Below are 21,234 nucleotides of genomic sequence, written 5' to 3'. Positions count from 1 at the left end.
CTCCTTTGTAAGTGCTGCTTCAATTCCTCTTTAAAAGGGTTTGTGGAAATGGATTAGAACACAATAATGGCCATTTAGACAGTGATGAAGCACTCAAGAAGTTTTAAGATGTCATTCATTCCTCAACCTCCAATTCTTTATCTTTATATAGATTTTTCTGCCACCCTTATACAATCCTTGAGATCACCTCAGATAGGCTTATAGATGAGCCTGCGCTGTGATGATGTGTCATGACGTCCCAAAAGCAAATGTTGCTTTACTTCCTCATCAGCATAACATGAGGTCTCATCTATCTGAAGTGGGCTGATCAGTGTCTCAGTCACTGCTCCAATTAATCACACACACGTCGGGATTATCACTAATCCTCAAAATTAATCGGGGAAACACCAAGGAACGCGATGGATTTGAAAAGATTACAAGAATTTGCCAGAAGGCTTAGTGAAAGCATTGTCCAGATGTGTCCCATTGAACTGTGGGAAATCTACTCGTCTCTGTTTAAACAGTGCTGTGATTATTGTATCTGTTTAAACAGTGCTGTGATTATTGTATCACAATATATTTTCTGAATCTCAAGTTCCTGGATTTATGTACAGGTGCTGCTATTTGTTTTGATTTTGTATCTCCTGTTGATGGAGGATGAAATAGGTTTAATCCATATACAAACACAACTATAATTTGCATGTATTTATATAGTGTAAACTTTTTTAAAATCAATACAAACACAGACAGAAGAAAGAAAACACACACCAGGCTCCTCTGTTACACTCACAACTGTCCCCTGAACTACAACAGCAGAAAGGAACCAAAATCCCCTTTAAGCACTGGGTATGAATAGGTAAATTAAAAGTTACACATCCAGAATGTTATTCATAGAACTATTATTTAAAAAAACCAGCTGGAGTCATATTGTTAATTGGTAAATTGACTTGTACTATATACACTCCTGATCTACACAGCTATTTAAATTGCACCAAAAACAACAACTATTATTATACTATATTTTCATATCATAATACTGTATTGATTACTGTAACTGTTAACAAATGTATACTAGAAATAAAAGCAGGTTTACATCCCAATCTTTTGAATTAACAAAATGTCCAATATCCATGTTTTTTTCAGATTTCTACCACAGATTTATCCACTTAATAAATCACTACAAATGTAGAAAATAATGACATACCTGTAGAGCATACCTTAAGATGAATACAGCTGCTGCCAGAACTCAACTTCCTTGCTGGAGTCATCAGGTTTGATCAAATGAAGGAGGCATGAAGTGAGTGAGGAGGAGGTGCTGCTGTGTCTGTCCAGCTGTTTATCTCCTCCCCCCAACGTCATTCACTGAGCAAATACTGACAAAGATCAACCCAAAAGTATGCATATTTGGTTAAGGGGGATTTTGGCCTGCTCGTGGTGCAAAGATCAGGTCAAAGGTGCCTTAAAACATAAAGATTCATCATTTGAGGAATATGAATGTTCAAAGTATTCCACAGAAGCCCAGCTAGTGATTTTGGTTTCATGCATTCAGAATGATGAATGCATAGCCTACTTAGGATTTCATAAAAAACTCTTTTCCTTATATTCTTTTGTTATGGCATGTTATTGTTTAAAATAAATTATGTTACTGCCTTTTGTTCTCATCAGTTGTCCTGTATTGTTTTACACAATGTGGTGATGCCAAAGACACATTTTCATAACATGGACAATAAAAATGCAGCTGAATCAGGTGCTTCTCAGGACAGCAAAGGAAAAATAGGTGAGTGGAGCACACTGATTGGTATGCAGCCTAATGTTTCTATTATAAGAAGATACTTGTGGTCTGTGCATGTCGTGTGGAGGACACAGCGCTGACCTAAAACTTTGAAAAGTGCTTGCAAGGCAGTTACAATGTCTTCCTAATAACACATCATCGTCATGTTAATTAAAAACACAGTTTGGAAAAGATTCTGAGAAAGTTGAGTCTTTTGGTTTATTTGGACAAGTAATATATACACAACAGAAGAGGTCAGTTTAATGGTAAAAGATACAAGGTCCAGGGTATCTTTGTCAGAACTAAATGGTGGTTTAGAGGCATTAGCGTTCAAACAAACTCTTTCTCCTGAAATGACATCCGGACAGAAAAACTGAGACAAGCTGCAGATGAAGTTTGATTAACAATGTGCAGCCAAGTTAACCCTGGATACGACACATGTCAACAGATGGCAGGTCGCTGGTTACACAACCTCAGTTGGCTTTGCCGTGGTAATAAAGCTATATGACTCGGGCTGCTGATAAAGAAGCCTTCATGTAATCTCTGCAGGACTAATTGCAGTCTGAATGCTGAGAAGGAACACATCCCACAGATTGATTACAACCAACTTATACCTCCACCAGACCGGGCAACTATGTCTCTGTGACAAACTGTTCGACCACACATGTAAGTTTTTAATGCAGCACACAACGGAAATGAATAAAGGCATAAATCATATTTTCCTCAGAGGAAAAAGTGCTGTAGTATCTTCTTTTGCTCCAAGTGTCTATTTGATTTTGGTCAAAGCTACAGCTCTCCTCTCTGTATTCTGGAACAAGGCTCGGATCAGATTCTTCACCTCCAAACTGGAGAACTCCAACGCCAGCGGACCTTTACCGTCAGTCCACCTGTGGAGAGGAAACAAATAACAATCAGACAATCACACACATGATAGGGAAAATACAGTATGTGGTAACCAGAGGACCTTCTTCTAATACTAAAGCAGCACTCACACAAAAGTGAGTTTTCTACTAAGCGGGACAAAACATACTGTCTTCAATGGAAGTGTTTTCGGAGTTTGACTGAGCCTAAGGACTAAGGTCTTCGCCTTAACTGCTTCAATTTCTCTAAACATCTGTCTCTATTGTTAATTGCTTTATTTTTAAGTTGCACAGTGTCACTTTAAGGCTAGAGGGGAAAAAACTTAAATGCAAATGTAAATATAGGAGATTACTCACTGACCTTAGTCAATCAAAGACCTGAACCTTAATATAGTCACCTAAAATAAGGATTTAAAGACCAGCATATAACCCCTGAATGATTTACTTTAACCTATTGAAAATTAATTGTCAAGTTTTTTTCTGACCTGTCCACTATCTCCTGCAGGTTGGCCCTCAGAACAATGACCAGCTCCTTGAAGGTACTCCACTTCCTCACATACAGAGGCACTTCCTCCTGATACTTCTTGTTCTTGTTTTCCTCGGCCAGAGGGATGAAGACCAGCGGACCTTCCTCGATTATGGTTTGGCACAGAGTGTGGAGGTGCTCCCCGTCTTCAGAAGAAATATCCTGTAGATGGTTAAAATGAGAAATAAAAATCCTTACTGATAATCAATAGGGTAATGCTATGAGTAAACAGTAGATCATACATCCAAAATGAAACCAGAACATTTTTACGGTCCACTCTATTTTTTGGTAGAGTGGTACTGCTGTCTGGTAGCAGACAGTAGAAAAATGTCACGTAACTTTAATTTATTTTTAATAAATTTTTCTCTTAAAAATGTCTTATTCCCACAGCCAATATTTACCCAGTTTTTGGCAGGTGCTATTTTCATTCTCTGGAGTTTTGGTAGTAATGGTATGGAGAATTACCATTTAAACAAAAAAAGGACAAACCTCCAGCATCATTATTTTGGCGATGACTTCTGTGATGGCTGTGTTGAGGAGGTTGCCCATGGCTTTACAATAGATGCTGACTGGAAGGACGTCCTGCCACACTGTGCCCAACTGCTTCAACTGATGAATGACCTACAACCAAGCAGACAGATTATTGCTGTATGAGTGAGGGGCAGTGCATGAATGAAAATATTGATTGAGCCTATTATAGCCTCAATGTTAGAACAAAGTGCAGCCTCACAAGTTGAAGAGCTGATACACTCATTTTTACAACACGGTTACACTTTCCTCTCACCTGTCTTACTGCTTTGCTGGCTGCAATATAGTTGTCTTCATCATCCAGGTTGCAGAAATTGTGAGCGGTGGAAAGTCTCTCCAACAGCTCAGCTCTTTGGACGTTCATCTGTGCCAAGAAGCACTGGGCACCTGGAGGAAAATGACAAAGGGGTGCTCAGCATATTTCAAAGCACTCTGCAGATTAGTTGTTGATATCATTTATGCAAAAGTGGAAATTTTGGCCCGATGGTGGTTGACAAAATAAATGGTGACTTGTTGTCCGTGGATGATCAATGTCCGAGAACAATTGTTCTGGAGATGAATATCTGTATTAAATTTCATGGCAATTTGACAAACAGTTGAATAACTCTTTGTTTACCAAGTTTCCTGAATCCGGGCACCATGTCAACAAATGTTGCGACGCCCTCGCTGAGTGGCTGTGGGAGGTGAGCTCTGAAATGGTGGCCAAGGGTGAGCAGGTGGTGGGCCAAGTACATGCAGTTGTTGTGCTGGATGGCAGCCAGGTGAGGGAACTTGAGCAGGTTCTCCCTGGGTGGAGTAGCAGAGAGAAAAAGGAGGCAACCATTCAGACCTTCGGGAGAAATGTGTTTGATTTAATGATCTATGTTATATGATGGAATCCTCCTTACTTGTGGTATGTCGGGACGACATCGTAGAACAGCTGGAAGATGTTTCTCACGGTGAAGAAGAGTTGTAATGCACTGAAAAGAAACAGGAACGCTTATTAGGTGATCCTTAATAAAAAACACTATCGGGATGCATTATGGATATTGCAGGATCCAATGAGGCTTGATTTTGGACTGTTTTTCCACCTTGTTTTGAGTAGGATGTTGAAAGGCCTTTAATGTATTTATTGTCAACTTGTAGGACACATCCCTCCTCCTAACAATATGCTGCAGCTGTATTTACTTGTGGGGCTTCAGAGTGCTTTTCAATGATGCATCAACAGTGATATGAGCCAAAGACAGTCTCTACAAGATGCCAATAATGTACAGCAAATTAAATTACTCAGATAGGTCTTGTTTTTTCCATTTAGAAACACTGGACTCTTACTGAAGACAGTCAGGTCTCTGAGCATTGTAACGTACCATTGTGTGGAGCTTCCAACGGCTTCACACAGGGTGTTGAGTGCCAGCTCCATCAGCTGCTGCACTGACTCGCTGATGCGACAGGCTGGCAGACACAGACTCCACGCAGACAGCTGCTTTTTGTTCTCCATTGTCATCTCGTCCTTTGTGTTCTCTTGCTTCACCTTCAGCTCTGAAGCTGGAACGGGCAGCTTGGGCAGACGCAGCTTGTAGTCTGGTGTGATCTAACAGAGGAAGATTAAAAATAAAATGCAAGGAAAAGAATCACGTGACCAAATCAAATAGCCAAGAGAGAGAGCAAGTATGTGACTGATAAACTGAATGAAGAAGTAAATGCACAAATGTGGGATTAAAATTCTGCTGACACAGATGTAGGCCTATTTTACGGTTATTTTTTATGAAAAATAAGGCTTCAAGGTGTGGGATTATCTTCCCCTCTGTCTAATAGTATCTTTTTTTTTGTTACTAAAACTACATAAATGTTCATGGTTTCTGTATTTCATCTTAAGCTATAGCAACTGAATCTGTATCCAGTCTCCAGTTTAATTATCTCGACATTCTGCCCTAGCTCATGCATACTTTGACTGTGTTGTGCATCTTGGACGTCATGAGTTTGCGGGCCGCCACGATGACATCCTTGCACTTCTTGCTGGCAAAGTGGCAGTTGACATCCCTTGCATATTTGAGGAGTTCTGTGGAATCGCCCCGTAGATACTCCATCTCCTTCAGAGACTTCTCAAACTCTTCAGTTTCCTTAATCACCTTGAAATGCATGCAACAAAAAAACATATTCAGTAAAAATGTAATTACTGAATGTAACAACATTGTTATACTAAACAAACTGTTGTTAGGTCCATACAGTGTTGTATTTCTCCAGCTGGCTGCTGTTGGTGGGGATGGAGTAGACTAGACACTCATGGATGATGCACCGGGAAATTTCCTCCCAAAGCATCTCCCCCAAGATAGCCGAGAGCTTTTTATCGCCAATGGACACATCTGGAAAATAACAATAATTAAAACACAGTGATGTTAAGCAATAAATATAACTTTTATAAGGACCCGGCCGTACTGTACCTAGTAGGTGTGAGTGCAGCGTCCTGAGCACCAGGAGCAGTTTGCTGTAGACTTGTGAGGGAGTGGATTTCTCATTGTGGCTCTCCTCCAAACACTGTAAGGCCATGATGGTTCCCTCACCCTCCTGCTCTGTTACCCTCACCGACAGCGACGGGTACATCACCAAAGGCTTCAACATGGTTTTGAACAGCACCTGACCTGATCAACAACAACAGAAATCAGCACTGAGCAGGTTCTGACCCTGGATACTTTATGCTTCAGAGCTAGAAAAGTGAGCTAGATGAAAGTAGTGCATATTTAACAGTGCTCTTACTGAAGAGTTTGATCTTGTGCTGAAGATCTCCCTGGATGGCCAGAGCTTGCAGGACGAAGCACAGCAGAGCAGGTGGTTTGGCTTCACTGTCCTTACTGCACGAATGGCTCAGGTTCAGCTCCACCTTCAGGAAGGACTTTAGACCTGCAGGCTCTGGTGTGTACACATCTAACAGTCACTACTGATGCATCACACTCAAAAAGGTTTGCTGTAATGTTTTTGAAACATGCAAAACAAGAAATGCTAACAAGTAAAAGACTATTTAATGAATTCATTAATTTTGTGCAAGCTGGTTGGGAGAGATCCCTGGAGAAGATTTTTTGAGACAATGTATGCAGTAATTGGGTGAAAGGGGAGAGGCAGTGAATATTGGTTTGCAGTCTGCACAATCCTCTGAATGACCAGTAACACATGTGAGAATAGAATGTATGTCTACATGTAGCCACTGCATGGGAGAAAAGCAATTCTCAGTAAAGTGTCCTGCAACTTTAGGACAACACTGAATGCTGTTACATTTGTAAAGTTTTGCTAATTTTGTTTGATGAAACTACCTTTTGTAGGAACAAAGTATGGAACAGAGTATACGTAATATAGTTGCATTAGTCCCATATCTGACACACATATCGAAGAAGCTTTGTGATAAAAAGTCTTACCCTTTGAGGACGGTAATCTCCAGATGACGAGGCGCTTCCATTCATCTCCCAGGTGGTAAATTAAGTTTTCTCTCTGCACCGTCAACTCAGAGCTGAGGGCACTGAGCAGCGGCAGCTGGGAATTCTTCCAGCCCTTAAGGGAATCCACACTGGCCCTTGCCTAGAAATCACATCAAATCAGTATAAATCGGGATATTGTCAAGTTAATTATATTTATATAGCCCAATATAACAAAAAAATAGATGTTTAGCATGCAAGATATCTGGAATTCATCTGTCGAGGAGCTCCAAAAACTGCCGTCATATGGAAAATCAGGGTTAAGTAGTATATGGTGAACTAGGCACTAAAACTGACTGTGTTAGAGGAAATGCACCATACAAACAGAAGGATCTAAATCAGCCCTAGTACAGACTGGAGGTATGCTGGTGTAGACATGATGCAATCAGCTCTTACTCTTTCCAACTGGTTGGCTGCATCAACATACTTCTTTCCCAGCAGAGCTCTGTTGAATTCCTCCATCGCACTGTGAAACTGAATCACACAGAAGATATTACAGCCACAGAAAAATTCAAACAGGTAAATTATGGATGCACAAAGCACCACTATATCACTGCAAATGTTATTCTGAGGCCTAGACTTATAATGTACAAGTAACACAAAGTCCTACAGGGACCACACCTTTAATAACTATTATTATGAGCCTATTAATACATTTAAATATAAAAATAAGTCACAATCATATGGAAACTCCCTGACACTGCTCATTTGATTACATTAAATTGACTATGTATTAACCTATATTTTACTTAACAAATTGCCGTGTGCGTTGTACCTCTTTTAGATATCCAAGCATTGTTATGACGATAGTGTTTTTCTCCAGCTGCTGCTTCAGCTTTGCATACTCAGCCACAGCCACGTGGATGTTCTGCTGCACCTGGTTCCACACACACACAAACACCGGTTAATGGCTGCTGTAAATCCACCTCCAGTAGAACTAGGCTTGTTCTGCTCTTCGGGCAATCTGGCTGTAATTTATAGTTTCAGACAAACCTCAGTCTCAATGCAGTTCTTAAGGACATCCATTTCTTTGGAGACCTTATCAACCTGTACCATTAGCTCCTCAGATCCTTGAAGACTAGGGAGGAAGTCACTATACCGCTTGTTCATCATGTCACATACTTCTTCCTATTAAAAAAAAAAAAAAAAAACATGAAGTAAACAGGGTTAGAGCACTACAACGCATGTCCAAAACTTACATAACTATTATAAAATTAATATAGACCCTCAAAAAGGGTATGTTACAGTTTCTCACGGTCACTTTGACAACGTTCATGCAGAAAGCGGTGGAGGGAGTACTCATATCAGTTATTTAAGCAAAAGTACTAATAAAATACAATGTTATAAGAGAAATCCCTGAATTGAAAATGCTACTTCAGTAAAAGTAATTCACTTTAATCAGGAACATGTACTTAAAGTATTTAAAGCTGAAATGTCCCCTGTGACTGTTAAACTATTAGGTTATATACAGTACCAGTCAAAAGTTTGGACACACCTTCTCATTCAATGGTTTTTCTTTCTCTTTCTTTTTATTTTTTCTACATTGTAGATTAATATTGAAGACATCCAAACTATGAAGGAACACATATGGAATTATGTGGTAAACAAACAAATGCTCAACAAACCAGAATATGTTTTATATTTTAGATTCTTCAAAGTAGTTGAATGAGAAGGTGTGTCCAAACTTGTGACTGGTACTGTATATTACAGCATTTTAATATTATTACACCTTCACAATGTTTGTTTTTTCCAACCAACAGTCAACAATATTATTACTAATAAATTACAATTACTAACATTATTAAGGAAAAACAGCAATTATTTACATTTGTGAAGCTGGTACCATGACATTTTTCATCTATCAAAACCTAAACTATCAAAACAGTTTTGTGGGAACTGTTTTGATACTTCAGATCTTCTTTCTTCAGCGGTTTAGTGGGGAAAATGTTTAATTAATAATGTAACTAAAGCTGGAAGATAAATGTAGTGAGGATTTTTTTTTTTTTACAGTACCAGTCAAAAGTTTGGACACACCTCCTCATTCAACTACTTTGAAGAATCTAAAATATAAAACATATTCTGGTTTGTTGAGCATTTGTTTGTTTACCACATAATTCCATATGTGTTCCTTCATAGTTTGGATGTCTTCAATATTAATCTACAATGTAGAAAAATGAAAGAAAAACCATTGAATGAGAAGGTGTGTCCAAACAATACTTCTTTCTGAGATTTAGTGGAGTAAGTCAGAAGTTGAAGTAGCCTGAAAAGAGAGGACTCAAGCAAAGTAACAAACCTAAAATGTGTGTTTTATTACAGTAACGCTAAAGGATACTGAATACAATAGAGCCACGTAGTCACACGTCTCCACCACCTATGCTAACACACTTGTTAATAACAATGCAGTAAATTAAACCAGCTGGATAGTAGCAGCTAATGTGAAGGCCAGTGTTAGTGTCTATTTCTACAGCTGTGTTATGTCATAAAGCACCGTGAACATTTAGCAAGCGTGGATCAAAAGCTCAGGGAAGTTTCATGCCCTCCATGTGTCAGCGCTAGCTAGCTGCTAGCCACGGTTCAAACTTCACGTTAGCTTTGACGCAGCTAATGCTAAGCTAGCTGGTAGATTACCTTCGTATCTTCCACCTTGCGCGACATTTTGCTAATTTTACTGGACAGGTCCTCTTTCTCCAGTTTGCCAGAGCTGGCGAGCACCTCGGTCACAAAGGACGCCATGCTGAACCAACGCAGTAACGTTATAAATGTGTACAAAAGTGTGACAGAAGCAGCACAACAACAACACGGAACCCGCCAGGTGGCCTGATTGGCTCCACGATGACGTCGACTTTATGCTCCGCCCAGAGTGCGCGTCACCGGAAGTTCGGAAACGTTCGATTGTCACGTGATTCAGGTAGACTTCCGATAGTTCCCGGAAGTACTTGGCGGGCAATTTTGAATGCGTAGATACTGGTGCAAACAGAGACACAGAGCTGTGATTCTTTACTAATATTATTATAGAGCAACGTAATATGTATTTAGTTACAATATTTTTCTGTTTTGCTAAAAAAAAAAAAATGCTTATATTTAGGATAATAATAATAATATTAATAATGGATTTTATTTATATAGCACACTTTAAAATACAATGAAATCAAGGTGCTGTAAGGGTAAAACAATCAAATATCAAATATAATATTAAAACTCTAAAAACAAATAAATAAATAAATTAATTCATATAATCATAATAAAATCTAAGAATATATATTAAAACTGAACAACTACCCAAGAAACGCAATCTAAACTACACAAAGCCAAGACCTTAGGGGAAGGCAGAGAATAATAAAGTGTAACAGCTAGACTACAGTCAAAAGGTCAATGACCTCCTAATGTCTTTTCTCTACCACCTTTCCTTGCCCTTGATGGAAAACATCATGAGGTCAAGGAAAGATGAGAGGGAGAATGTATAAGGCTTAAGGAAAAGACAACCTCAGTGCAAACCTGTGCAATACAAATACACTGTGCAATAATAGTTATAATAGTTATTCTGTCTGTATATATAATATTTCAGTTATTGTGGATTCTTTACTGTTTTTATTGCTTATTTATAATACTTGTTTTTTTTACTATGTCTCTTGTTTGCACTATACCCTATGCTGCTGTAAATTTCCCCGCTGCGGGACTAATAAAGGATTATCTTATCTTATCTTATCTTTCATTGTTACATAATGATGATGTGACCCAGATTTGACTGGAGTTTATATGTCATTATTGAATTTACAATAGTTATGGAATAGATGAACATGTATGTTGCATACTGGTTCATGTTGGAATAGAGGGAAATTAGGTTACAGATAAACTTGCCAAAAGTACATTAAACAAACATTATAATGATATTATTGAAATTTGTGCCAGAAGCAAAATCAGTAATACAGCATTGAATAATAACAAGGAAGTTTGGAATAATGACACAAAGGATAGAAATTAAAACAAAGTTCATACACAGTCAGAGTGAGAAGTGGTAGAGGTAAATGTAGAAAAGAATATGTTACTTTTTGTAGATAAAGGTTAGGACATACAGGACTCAATGCCAATTTGTACACTATGAAAAAGACAGTGGGCGATAAATGTGCTGATAGGGTGTAGGAAGTTCAGTGTGGACAAATAAAGACTTAGGAGCAGGGTGGTAGATATGGTAGATATGGGAAGGGAAAGGAGCATCACTTATTATTATTATCATAAATAATATTAATCATACTAATCATAATAATTGTAGTGGCCAATTGTCCGAAAAATCCCAAAACAAACTTAAATCAAAGGGCCACTGACGCACCGTGAGTTTGTGGTTTACGCAGGCAAAATAAGTTATTGTCCAAACAGAATTCCGTGTTGCTGATGATTTATTTGGTCCAACAAAACAAGCAAACAAACAAAAGAACAAAGGTAATCCTGTCGCTGACTCTCATGCACTGGTAAAAAACTATAGGCCCACCCCAGTGCATGCTGGTCCTATACCTGCCTACTCCTATATGTAACCACAGGTGCCCACGGTGTACCCAATTCAAAATAAATTACCAAACCCAAAACTAAACAACAACAAAAATATTATTAAACTAAACGAATGACCATCAATAGAAATATATCTTAATATTATCTTAATAAATCAAGCAATCTAACCTAAATAAGCAAACATCTAGAATAATTAAACAATATTGCTTATGCATAAAATAACTAAATACTAATATCCTATAAATATCTCCTACAATAATAATATTGTCTTTAAATGATAAAACTGTCATCAAGCCATAATGTTACAGGTGCAGTAGGTGGCGGCATACACTAGGGGGCGGCATGCACCTTAAACGTTTGTTTCTAGTCCGCCATTAAGTAAAAGAAGAAGAAGAAGAAGAAGAAGCAGCAGCACAAGAAGGCGTAGAAGAAGAAGAAGAAGAAAACGGTTCCTAAAACGTTGCTTTTGTAGTTTACATTTGCAAAATCTGCGTGTTTTTTTGCTAAATATTGGCTTAATGGCAGACAGTTGGAACACAGATACCGGCGAAGCTGTGTATCGGTCCCGGGATGCTGTCAAGAACTTGAGAATACGGTGAGTAACGTCAGCTAATCTGCAGAAACTCGGGTTTTAACAAGCGACCCCGTTAACAGCCGAACGCGTCTGTGGTTGCCGTAGTTACGACAGCCGTTGGAACCAGGAAGAGAACACTGAGACGACCACGTGATTGCCGCATTATTATTATATTCCTTTATTGATCCCCATGGGGGAAATTCAAGTGTTGCAGCAGCTCAACTACACAGACACAGACAATAAATACACATACTATACAACTACACAGACAATAAATACACATACTATACAACTACACAGACACTAAATACACATACTATACAACTACACAGACAATAAATACACATACTATACAACTACACAGACAATAAATACACATACTATACAACTACACAGACACATACTATACACAGACAATAAATACACATACTATACAACTACACAGACAATAAATACACATACTATACAACTACACAGACAATAAATACACATACTATACAACTACACAGACAATAAATACACATACTATACAACTACACAGACAATAAATACACATACTATACAACTACACAGACAATAAATACACATACTATACAACACAGACAATAAATACACATACTATACAACTACACAGACAATAAATACACATACTATACAACTACACAGACAATAAATACACATACTATACAACTACACAGACAATAAATACACATACTATACAACTACACAGACACAGACAATAAATACACATACTATACAACAAAATAAAGACAGAAGAAAACGTTTCCTAAAACGTTGTTTAGTTTTTCATTACAGAGTCAAAATCTTCTCACATCTTTGTTTGGTTTTGATGTTGAATGTCTGTGATAAAGTGATGGATGAGATGTTTGTTTATGGGTTGAGAAAATGTTCATACTTCTCCAATTAAATATACTATTTATGGGTTTTTTCTGACATTTTAGAGACACGTGGTACATAAATTATGAGTTTATAAAATATGATGCATTGCTGTAGATTAAACTACCTAACCAAATATCTAAAGGAGTTCAAATGTATCCCAACCTTCAACATCTGCAGCAGTAAAATGCAACATCCACATTAATGCATCAGTAATAGTATTCCAAAAACATCATGTGTAATGGTGGTGAGTTTTCCACAGCCTACTATTTCAACACTATCTATTTGTTCCCCCTGCTTTAGAGTGCGTCTAGAGAAGGTGACCTCCACAGCAGCCCTCTCTAAGCACCTGCAGCAGCAAGTTCGATCCCAGCAGGACAGAGGAGCCATTGAACTGGAAACCCTCACCTCACAAGGCCAGACAGGTACAAATGTTTTTTATTCTGGGAGAAGGACTGATGGGGACATTAATGGTCAGTCTTTTCACTTGTCCACATTAACACACTCTTTTGTCTCGCCTCCCTTGCTTGATCTTTAGTAAACATTCTCTCTACTACCCTGCTTGACTTTTAAGCTCCTCAGGACTTGTTGGTTTAATAGTAATCTGACCTATTGCTTGGAACTGACAGGGATTGTTTTTCCTTTTAGGATGAAATGTGCCTCTTACTCAAGAGGGTGTAGGCGATATACTGTAGAACTTGTATTAAACTATGCATACTTGTTTTACGGTAGATATTTCCTCCCCAGCATATTTTAATAACTTGACATTTCTGTTACTCTGTCACCAGGTGATAATGAGGAGGAGTTGGTGGTGGGCTGGCAGGAGAAACTCTTCAGTCAGGTAACACTTTTGAGTGTTAAGTATCATCAACATATTATGATGATGGAAAACAAGTTAAATGTCCCGACCTCCTCACTTTTATGCTTCTCTGTCTGTGGTCCCAGTATGAGATGGAGCTGTTCCAGAACGAGGCAGCATGTCAGACCCCTCTGGACCGTCAGTACCACACAGAAGTCAAGGCCCTGAACAAGGCCAAGGGCCGACGTAATCACAGGATTTTTACATATACTGATCATGACCGCTACACCAGCTGTCTTCCATTTGACCAACTGGTAGGTTTAACTGTATTTCAACGCAATCATCCAATAATTCACGCTACAGCGTTATATTTAAAGACATTTTTAACATATTTCTTCGAAATTTTCCACTATTTTTTTTCACATATTACTAATACCATTTGGATATTTTTCATAGAATTTTTGGATATTTTCACTGATTTTGTTTCACAACTTTTACAAACAATTATCAGATATTTTATATGTCTGTGTGGTCTCGTTTTGCCCAAAGCCCTTGGTTCCTCTGATCATATAGAAAAGACAATGATTTTATTCTGTTGTGTGTTTTTCATTTTAGTGAGGATCCTTATATTTGTGATAACTGTGACATTGTTTATAGTAAGATTAACTTGTTTGACACTTTTGAGTTACACAAAAACAAGTGAGTGATGTCAGTCCAGGAAGAGTCTATAATTATTGTCTTTAAATGGGATTGTAAGTCGCTTGTTGTTTTTTGATCCTGTAGCAGCACTCAGCTGACTTATTGACCACAACCAAATCCAGCCCCACGTTCCTGGCTGAAAGGATGGCCAGCGTGAGACACAGACGGCAGGACAGACGCACCATGTAAGTGAAGCACCAGCTCAATTATTTAAACAGATTTATTCCCTTGGGGAAATTCTGTTTGCCTATTCACAAAATGCACGTAACTAGAGTCTCCTCTTCTAACTGTCTTTCTGTCTGTGCAATGTACACTATTCACATTAAATTGTGTAAATACATAGCATGTAGGATAAGATTTCATTAAGAAGCCTTCATCCAAATTATGCTTATTCATCCTCAAAGACACTACTTGTAATGTTCAATGTTTGTTACAGTCATGTGATAGGCTGGTCTGGTGTATTTTGCAGGGATTGTAGTGTCCCTAAGACAAAGATCGTCAACTGGGAGCCCACAGCGGAGTTTGTGAAGAGCAGTCATGTGGTGAATAATGCCATGCAGACCATGCATATCATGGGAGACCTGGCTCCCCCTGGAAGGTAAGACCTCCTTCCCATTCAGTTCTGGATAAAGTTATTTTGCCCCTTAGGACGAAAGTCTTGAAGCTCTGAAATAGAGAAAAAGGAAACGTTTGCTATTTTCAGGTTTCAGTGACAGCATAACATAAACTCTACCTGTGAATGTTGTGTGGTTCAGTTGTGATTTCTTCTCTGTGTATTTGCTTTCTCAGGCTGGGCCTAAAAGAGAATGAATACTTGCTGGTAACCATAAAAACAGACGGCAGTGGAACAGTCATTGTAAAACCTGACTTCAACAAAGGCAAAGAGCCTTACAGGCAAGTTCACAACATGACAGGAGACTGTTTGTGGCTCCAGTAATGATAGATATCATATCAACATGTTTTAAAATAACTTTGTGACCCTCAAGTTAAAGTTGCACTGGGATTTTTAGCCACACTCGTGACTCAAGGTCCACCACTTTGGTCCAGACCGAAATATCTCAGCAAATATTGGAAGGATTCTGATGACGTAAAGAAAACAAATCTATGTTTGTAATAAGGATAAAAGGATGCATGTTTTTTTTTTGTTTTTTTTTAAAGAAACCTGTCTGTTGTGTGTGTGTTGTTGTGCAGGATTGTAACAACGGGGGAGAAGAGAGAAGTTTGGCGCCTCACTATTGAGAATGTATGCACCACCATGCAACCAGAGGAAAAGGAGAGGGAGCAGAACATGTACAAAGACGTGAGTTCATCTCCATCATGTTTCTTTTAGGACAACAGCAGAATTGAAGAGTTTAGCTTTTAATGTTCATGTTCATATTACTGATTATGGAGTCAAACAACATGTTTCATGATATGGACACATCCACTTTTCTCTGACTCTAGCTGTACGTACGGCACAAGGAGTACCTCAATAGCCTTGTTGGACAAGACTTTGAAATGGTGAGTCATTTAACAAATTGAATTATCCTGTGGGGAGATCATGCGTTCTGTCGTGTGTCTGTCTGTCTGTCTGTCCACAGCTGATCTCGCATACTACTGGACCCTTCAGCCCAATATTATTTGTTCTAATTATCACTGCATGCTCAAAAACTTTTTTTGGTAACCGTGATTCTTTTGAAAAATCTAATTTGAACCTATATGTTTGACATCTTTGCTCAGAAATGACTAAAATGATGGATCACATAATAATGTCAGACATAAAACAAAATGTTAAACAAGCTAATCAATACTGTTCATGCTGGTCTGTTTGTCAAAGGCTTTTCACTGACTATATGTTTCTCTCTTAGCCTCCTTTAGGCATTCTGCGTTACCTGATGAATGGAGAGATAGGTGAGAAAGAAAAGCTGCCATCACTACTGTATACGTTTACTGTGTATATTTCTAAAATGCCTGTCTTTGGCATTAAAATATAATTTCTCTTCTCCTTCTATATCTTCTTCTTCTCTTTTACCCAGTCTCAGCCAAAGGCTTTGAATATGATAACTTATACATCCACTTCTTCATGGAACTGCCGAACAGTAAGTCACATATGGTTTATGACATTATTTCCATCTTGATATTTCGGTAAGTTGAAACCTTTTTTAAATCATTTAAACTAAATTTAATTGTATATCTTGTTTGTTTAAGATTGGTCCAGCTTGCCATTTCAGTCTCTCTCAGGGGTAACGCAGACGTGCCGGGCCAAAACATTAGGGAAGGTGTGTATACTTTACAACTGACTGGTGAACAGCTTCAGAGCCTGGCAGCTGATATTTGATAAATGCCTCAATATTCTTTCTGCCAACAGGAAAACGTAGCTTTCTTCAGTTACCCCTTTAGTTTTGAGGCTTTCTACATGAGTGAAAAGGAGAGCGAGGGTTAGTACCAGCCATGGATTATTGTTTTTAAAGATTTTGGCTCATGCATTAGTTAAGTGTGATTGATTTTGTTTATGTCGATGATACAGTACTTATTTTAAGAGATTAGACTGATATATGAGTTTTCTCCTAATTTTAGAGTCAATGCCCCAGTGGCCAGTGATCTACTTCAAGGTTCTTTCTCTGGACTCCTGGCAGCGATTTCGAACTGAAGGCTATGGCTATCTGCTTTTTCCTGCCATGCCTGGTATGTTGTTTTAGCTCTTATTAGAAAGGACACTTTAAAGTTTGATGGAAAGTGTAAAGATATCTGTTGGGGTTAGAAATGTAAATGCTGCCCTAACCACTAATTCTCCAACAAAAAAAGCATTTATATGTTTTGTAAATATACAGAACACTACATTTCATTGGTCTTATTTCCCCTCATTTCATGTTTTGTGTGTGCCAGGAAAACATACAATAACATGCCACACGTGGAGACCCCTTCAGACCGGGACAGTCTCTGCACTGAGGCGCTTCTTCATTGGAGGTTCTCCGGAGCTTGAGGACCACAGCTATGTCAGAATACCAGGGACCTTCAAGGTAGGCTCAAACCTCTGTGGAAGCTCTTAACTGATGAGGAGTTAAAATGGACAGGTTAAGGACATCATTTTATTTTCTTCTTTTGTCGCTTGTCTCTCAAACCTGCACAGTCTCATTTGGATTTTATGTTTACATACATTGAATATTTGCGCTGTTTTTGTGCAGCTGTCAGCACAGTGTGAGTAAATAGGGTCATCTGAGGGTGAGGTCTCTTCAAAATACGCTTCTACTAATAGCAAATGATAAGGAAAAAGTAGAAAAGTCAATACAAGCTGCATATTGTACCGTTGTTTAATATACTGCAACTAGTTACACTGTTATACAGAATATTTGTGCTTCAAACTGTATTTTCATAGTGTCAATATAATTTTTTTTATTTTTTAATGAACAAAAATTAAAAAAATTGAAAGTAAGTAAATCAATTTTTTTTCATACTTCCATATGTGACTGTAGGGAGAGAGGCTGAGTCGCTTTGGCTTTTGCACTGAAACCACAGGAAGTGTCACCTTTAATCTGCACTGCATCCAGCAAGCCAGGTAAGTACACCTTGAATATGCCAGTATGGGTGTCGAGATTATTCTAAACCTCGGTATTTGTGTGTGTACAGACTGTCTTTGAAATATTTAATTTATCATACTATTTCATGTTTAAATTTTGTGTATCCATGTTGTTTATGTTCCAGGGCATTTGTTGATGCCACCATGTTGAAGAAGAGGAGACAGAAAGTTTTTGACCAGCTGGGAGGATTTAGTCAGCAAGGAGCTGTTTGCACCATCCTTGGTAAATACATTCACTCAGAGTGACTTATTTAGGATCTGGAGGATTAGTTCGAGAGCTAAGTTGTGCGAGAAATCAGCCTTTCAGGACCAGTGGAGCCAAAATATTCAACATTATGAACAGAAGCACTTTTGTTTTAGACCTACTCTGTGTAAAGGGAAAATACGGACATTAATAAGCAAATATAGTTTGTTTTCATCTATTAACCATTTGTTTTACAGTGTAGTTTTCAAATATTCCTATCTTTTTTTCTCTGCCAGAGGCCTTCCAGAGGGCCAGGAAAAAGATGCAAGAGGCCAGAGAAAGTCTTCCCAGAGACCTCGTACACACCACCTCTCAACTTCAGGCCGAATCCTCTGCATAGATGTTCTAACGGTGAAGAGACTGTCGTTCTATCAAATACATATAAACATCCAAGTGGCTTAAACCTACTATGTAGAATTGTAGCCACATTACCAGCAATTAAAAGTTGCTGTTTAAAATATTGCACATTAAATGTGTTTTGCTGATAAGACTACGATGTACTGTAATGAGACAGAGAGAAGAAAACAGTTTGTTATTGCTATGTATTCTTTGTAAAGAAAGCTAACATGTGGGTAAGGGTAATAACTTTGGTAAATATGGATATATTTGGTAATAAATAAGGAGCAAAGCCAATATGCCTAGTAAGTCTGTTATCAACATGCATTTCATTGTTTGTACAGTCACTGTTTGTCTAAGATTTGAGTAAATAGTCTCTTTTTCAGTGTCATAGGCGCAGTGATGCTTGTGAAAACTAATGTACAGAAAATAAAATACTGTTTTAGATTTGGATTGTTTATTTCCATTGTTTATTTTATTAGAATTTTATTTGCAGTGAAATAAATGTTTTTTTATATGAACTGTAACCACCATGTATTTATTCTTTAATTATTATTATGTCAAATTTCATACTATTTGTATATGCTAAGTATTTAGTACTACTTAGTATATACAAATAGCACAATAGCAGTGTACTTAAGTTACTTTATAGTTCTACTCCACTACATTTTCGAGGAAATTATTGTGCTTTTTACTTCACTGAAGTTTTTGATAACTTTGGTTACTAGATACTTTGCAGATTAGGAATATTATAACAAATATAATAAATTGATAGATATAATGTATTTAAGATTAAGCCACCCAGCAGTATATAAAGTAGTTTAAATTAGCTCCACCTTTACCATCTGTAACATTAGTGATGTTTACACATCAGTGCATCACACATTCACTTTTACTAAAAATCTTTGCGGGAATTTTGAAAGTTCCTTCAAATTTAACAAACAAATCAGTTCAGTCTTTTGAAGTAAAGACTTTTAGCCAAGGTAAAGGCCTATCTCTCTCCCAAAGATCTCAAGAGAGTTATTTATGGGTTTATTACCTCTTGATTAGACTAGTGTAATTCTCTGCTTGTGGGCGTGGAACAGTCGTCTGCAGTCCGTACAAAGTGCAGCTGCTCGTCATCTACCTGGGACAGGAAAATTGGATCACATATCACCCGTACTCACTTCCTTCCACTGGCTTCCTATCAGTTTCAGGTAGATTTTATTGCTTGTTTTTAAAGTTTTAAATGGTCTTGCACCACGTTCATACTCCAGTAAGAGCACTGGGGTCATTTTATCAAATGCACCTGGATGTCCCTAGAACTAGACACAAAAACAGAGGCAACCAAAGTGGAAGTCCTTCAACCCCTGCAGAACATAGTTAAATATAATGGTCATTGTCTGTTTGACAAAAAGGGTTTTACAAACAGTTCACTGTGGCTATAAACATTATTCTAGTTCACTGTGGCTATAAACATTATTCTTAGAAACATTAATCTAGTGGCTATAAACATTATTCTAGTTCAATGTGACTAGAAACATTAATCTAGTTCACTGTGGCTATAAACATTATTCTAGTTCACTGTGGCTATAAACATTATTCTAGTTCACTGTGGCTATAAACATTATTCTAGTTCACTGTGTCTATAAACTAGAAACATTATTCTAGTTCACTGTGGCTAGAAACATTATTCTAGTTCACTGTGGCTATAAACATTATTCTAGTTCACTGTGGCTAGAAACATTATTCTAGTTCAATGTGGCTATAAACATTATTCTAGTTCACTGTGGCTATAAACATTATTCTAGTTCACTGTGGCTATAAACATTATTCTAGTTCACTGTGGCTATAAACATTAATCTAGTTCACTGTGGCTATAAACATTATTTAGTTTCACTGTGGCTATAAACATTATTCTAGTTCACTGTGGCTATAAACATTAATCTAGTTCACTGTGGCTATAAACATTATTCTAGTTCACTGTGGCTATACACATTATTCTAGTTCACTGTGGCTATAAACATTATTCTAGTTCACTGTGGCTATAAACATTATTCTAGTTCACTGTGGCTATAGACATTATTCTAGTTCACTGTGGCTATACACATTATTCTAGTTCACTGTGGCTATAAACATTATTCTAGTTCACTGTGGCTATAAACATTATTCTAGTTCACTGTGGCTATAAACATTATTCTACACTATAAACATTATTCTAGTTCACTGTGGCTATACACATTATTCTAGTTCACTATGGCTATAAACATTAATCTAGTTCCCCTCTATCAGTCAGGACATCATTCTGATCCCAACCAAGACTGTCCTCTCGTGCTACGTTCACTGCTGTGGGCATTTTCTGTGCTGGCTAGAAACATTAATCTAGTTCACTGTGGCTATACACATTATTCTAGTTCACTGTAACCAGTCACGTCTTATTGGTCATGACAAAAATATCCTTTGTGTCCTTGCTTCTTGTTGAATGACCGGTCCATTAAGTAAGCTTTCATATATATACACAATTCCTTCTTTGCTATTCT

The 21,234-nt window shown here is 37.8% G+C and overlaps 2 protein-coding genes across 4 annotated transcripts; one reads left to right on the top strand and one right to left on the bottom strand.

Annotated features, from left to right (window-relative positions):
• Positions 1 to 1,952: 1,952 nt before the first annotated feature.
• zw10 (zw10 kinetochore protein) lies at positions 1,953 to 9,938 on the bottom strand. The gene is made up of 16 exons (XM_054625896.1): positions 9,736 to 9,938; positions 8,101 to 8,235; positions 7,883 to 7,984; positions 7,504 to 7,581; positions 7,051 to 7,210; positions 6,398 to 6,550; positions 6,085 to 6,282; positions 5,870 to 6,006; positions 5,590 to 5,772; positions 5,011 to 5,234; positions 4,552 to 4,623; positions 4,281 to 4,450; positions 3,921 to 4,051; positions 3,626 to 3,757; positions 3,096 to 3,298; positions 1,953 to 2,637 (listed from the first exon to the last, which is right to left on the bottom strand). Exons 1-16 carry the CDS (start codon positions 9,838 to 9,840, stop codon positions 2,517 to 2,519), a joined length of 2,304 nt encoding a protein of 767 aa, XP_054481871.1. The 5' UTR covers positions 9,841 to 9,938; the 3' UTR covers positions 1,953 to 2,516.
• A 2,103-nt stretch (positions 9,939 to 12,041) lies between these two features.
• mks1 (MKS transition zone complex subunit 1) lies at positions 12,042 to 19,130 on the top strand. 3 transcript variants are annotated; one of them, XM_054625242.1, is made up of 18 exons: positions 12,042 to 12,205; positions 13,385 to 13,506; positions 13,870 to 13,922; positions 14,027 to 14,194; positions 14,664 to 14,764; positions 15,049 to 15,177; positions 15,369 to 15,473; positions 15,771 to 15,879; positions 16,023 to 16,079; positions 16,427 to 16,469; positions 16,595 to 16,657; positions 16,767 to 16,837; positions 16,927 to 16,996; positions 17,136 to 17,243; positions 17,445 to 17,578; positions 18,032 to 18,114; positions 18,261 to 18,358; positions 18,616 to 19,130. In XM_054625242.1, the coding sequence occupies exons 1-18, from the start codon at positions 12,129 to 12,131 to the stop codon at positions 18,717 to 18,719; spliced, it is 1,695 nt and encodes a 564-aa protein (XP_054481217.1). In that variant the 5' UTR covers positions 12,042 to 12,128; the 3' UTR covers positions 18,720 to 19,130. The 3 variants fall into 3 exon arrangements, with proteins under 3 accessions (XP_054481217.1, XP_054481216.1, XP_054481218.1); XM_054625241.1 differs by having other exon boundaries at positions 13,867 to 13,922; XM_054625243.1 differs by having other exon boundaries at positions 13,867 to 13,922; positions 14,667 to 14,764; positions 18,616 to 19,129.
• Positions 19,131 to 21,234: the final 2,104 nt, after the last annotated feature.

This window comes from Anoplopoma fimbria, chromosome 24 (genome assembly GCF_027596085.1).
Source record: "Anoplopoma fimbria isolate UVic2021 breed Golden Eagle Sablefish chromosome 24, Afim_UVic_2022, whole genome shotgun sequence".
In the NCBI taxonomy this organism is placed as follows: domain Eukaryota; kingdom Metazoa; phylum Chordata; class Actinopteri; order Perciformes; family Anoplopomatidae; genus Anoplopoma; species Anoplopoma fimbria.
Note: the sequence above shows the minus strand (reverse complement) of the source record. Positions and strands in the feature narration are given on the sequence as shown.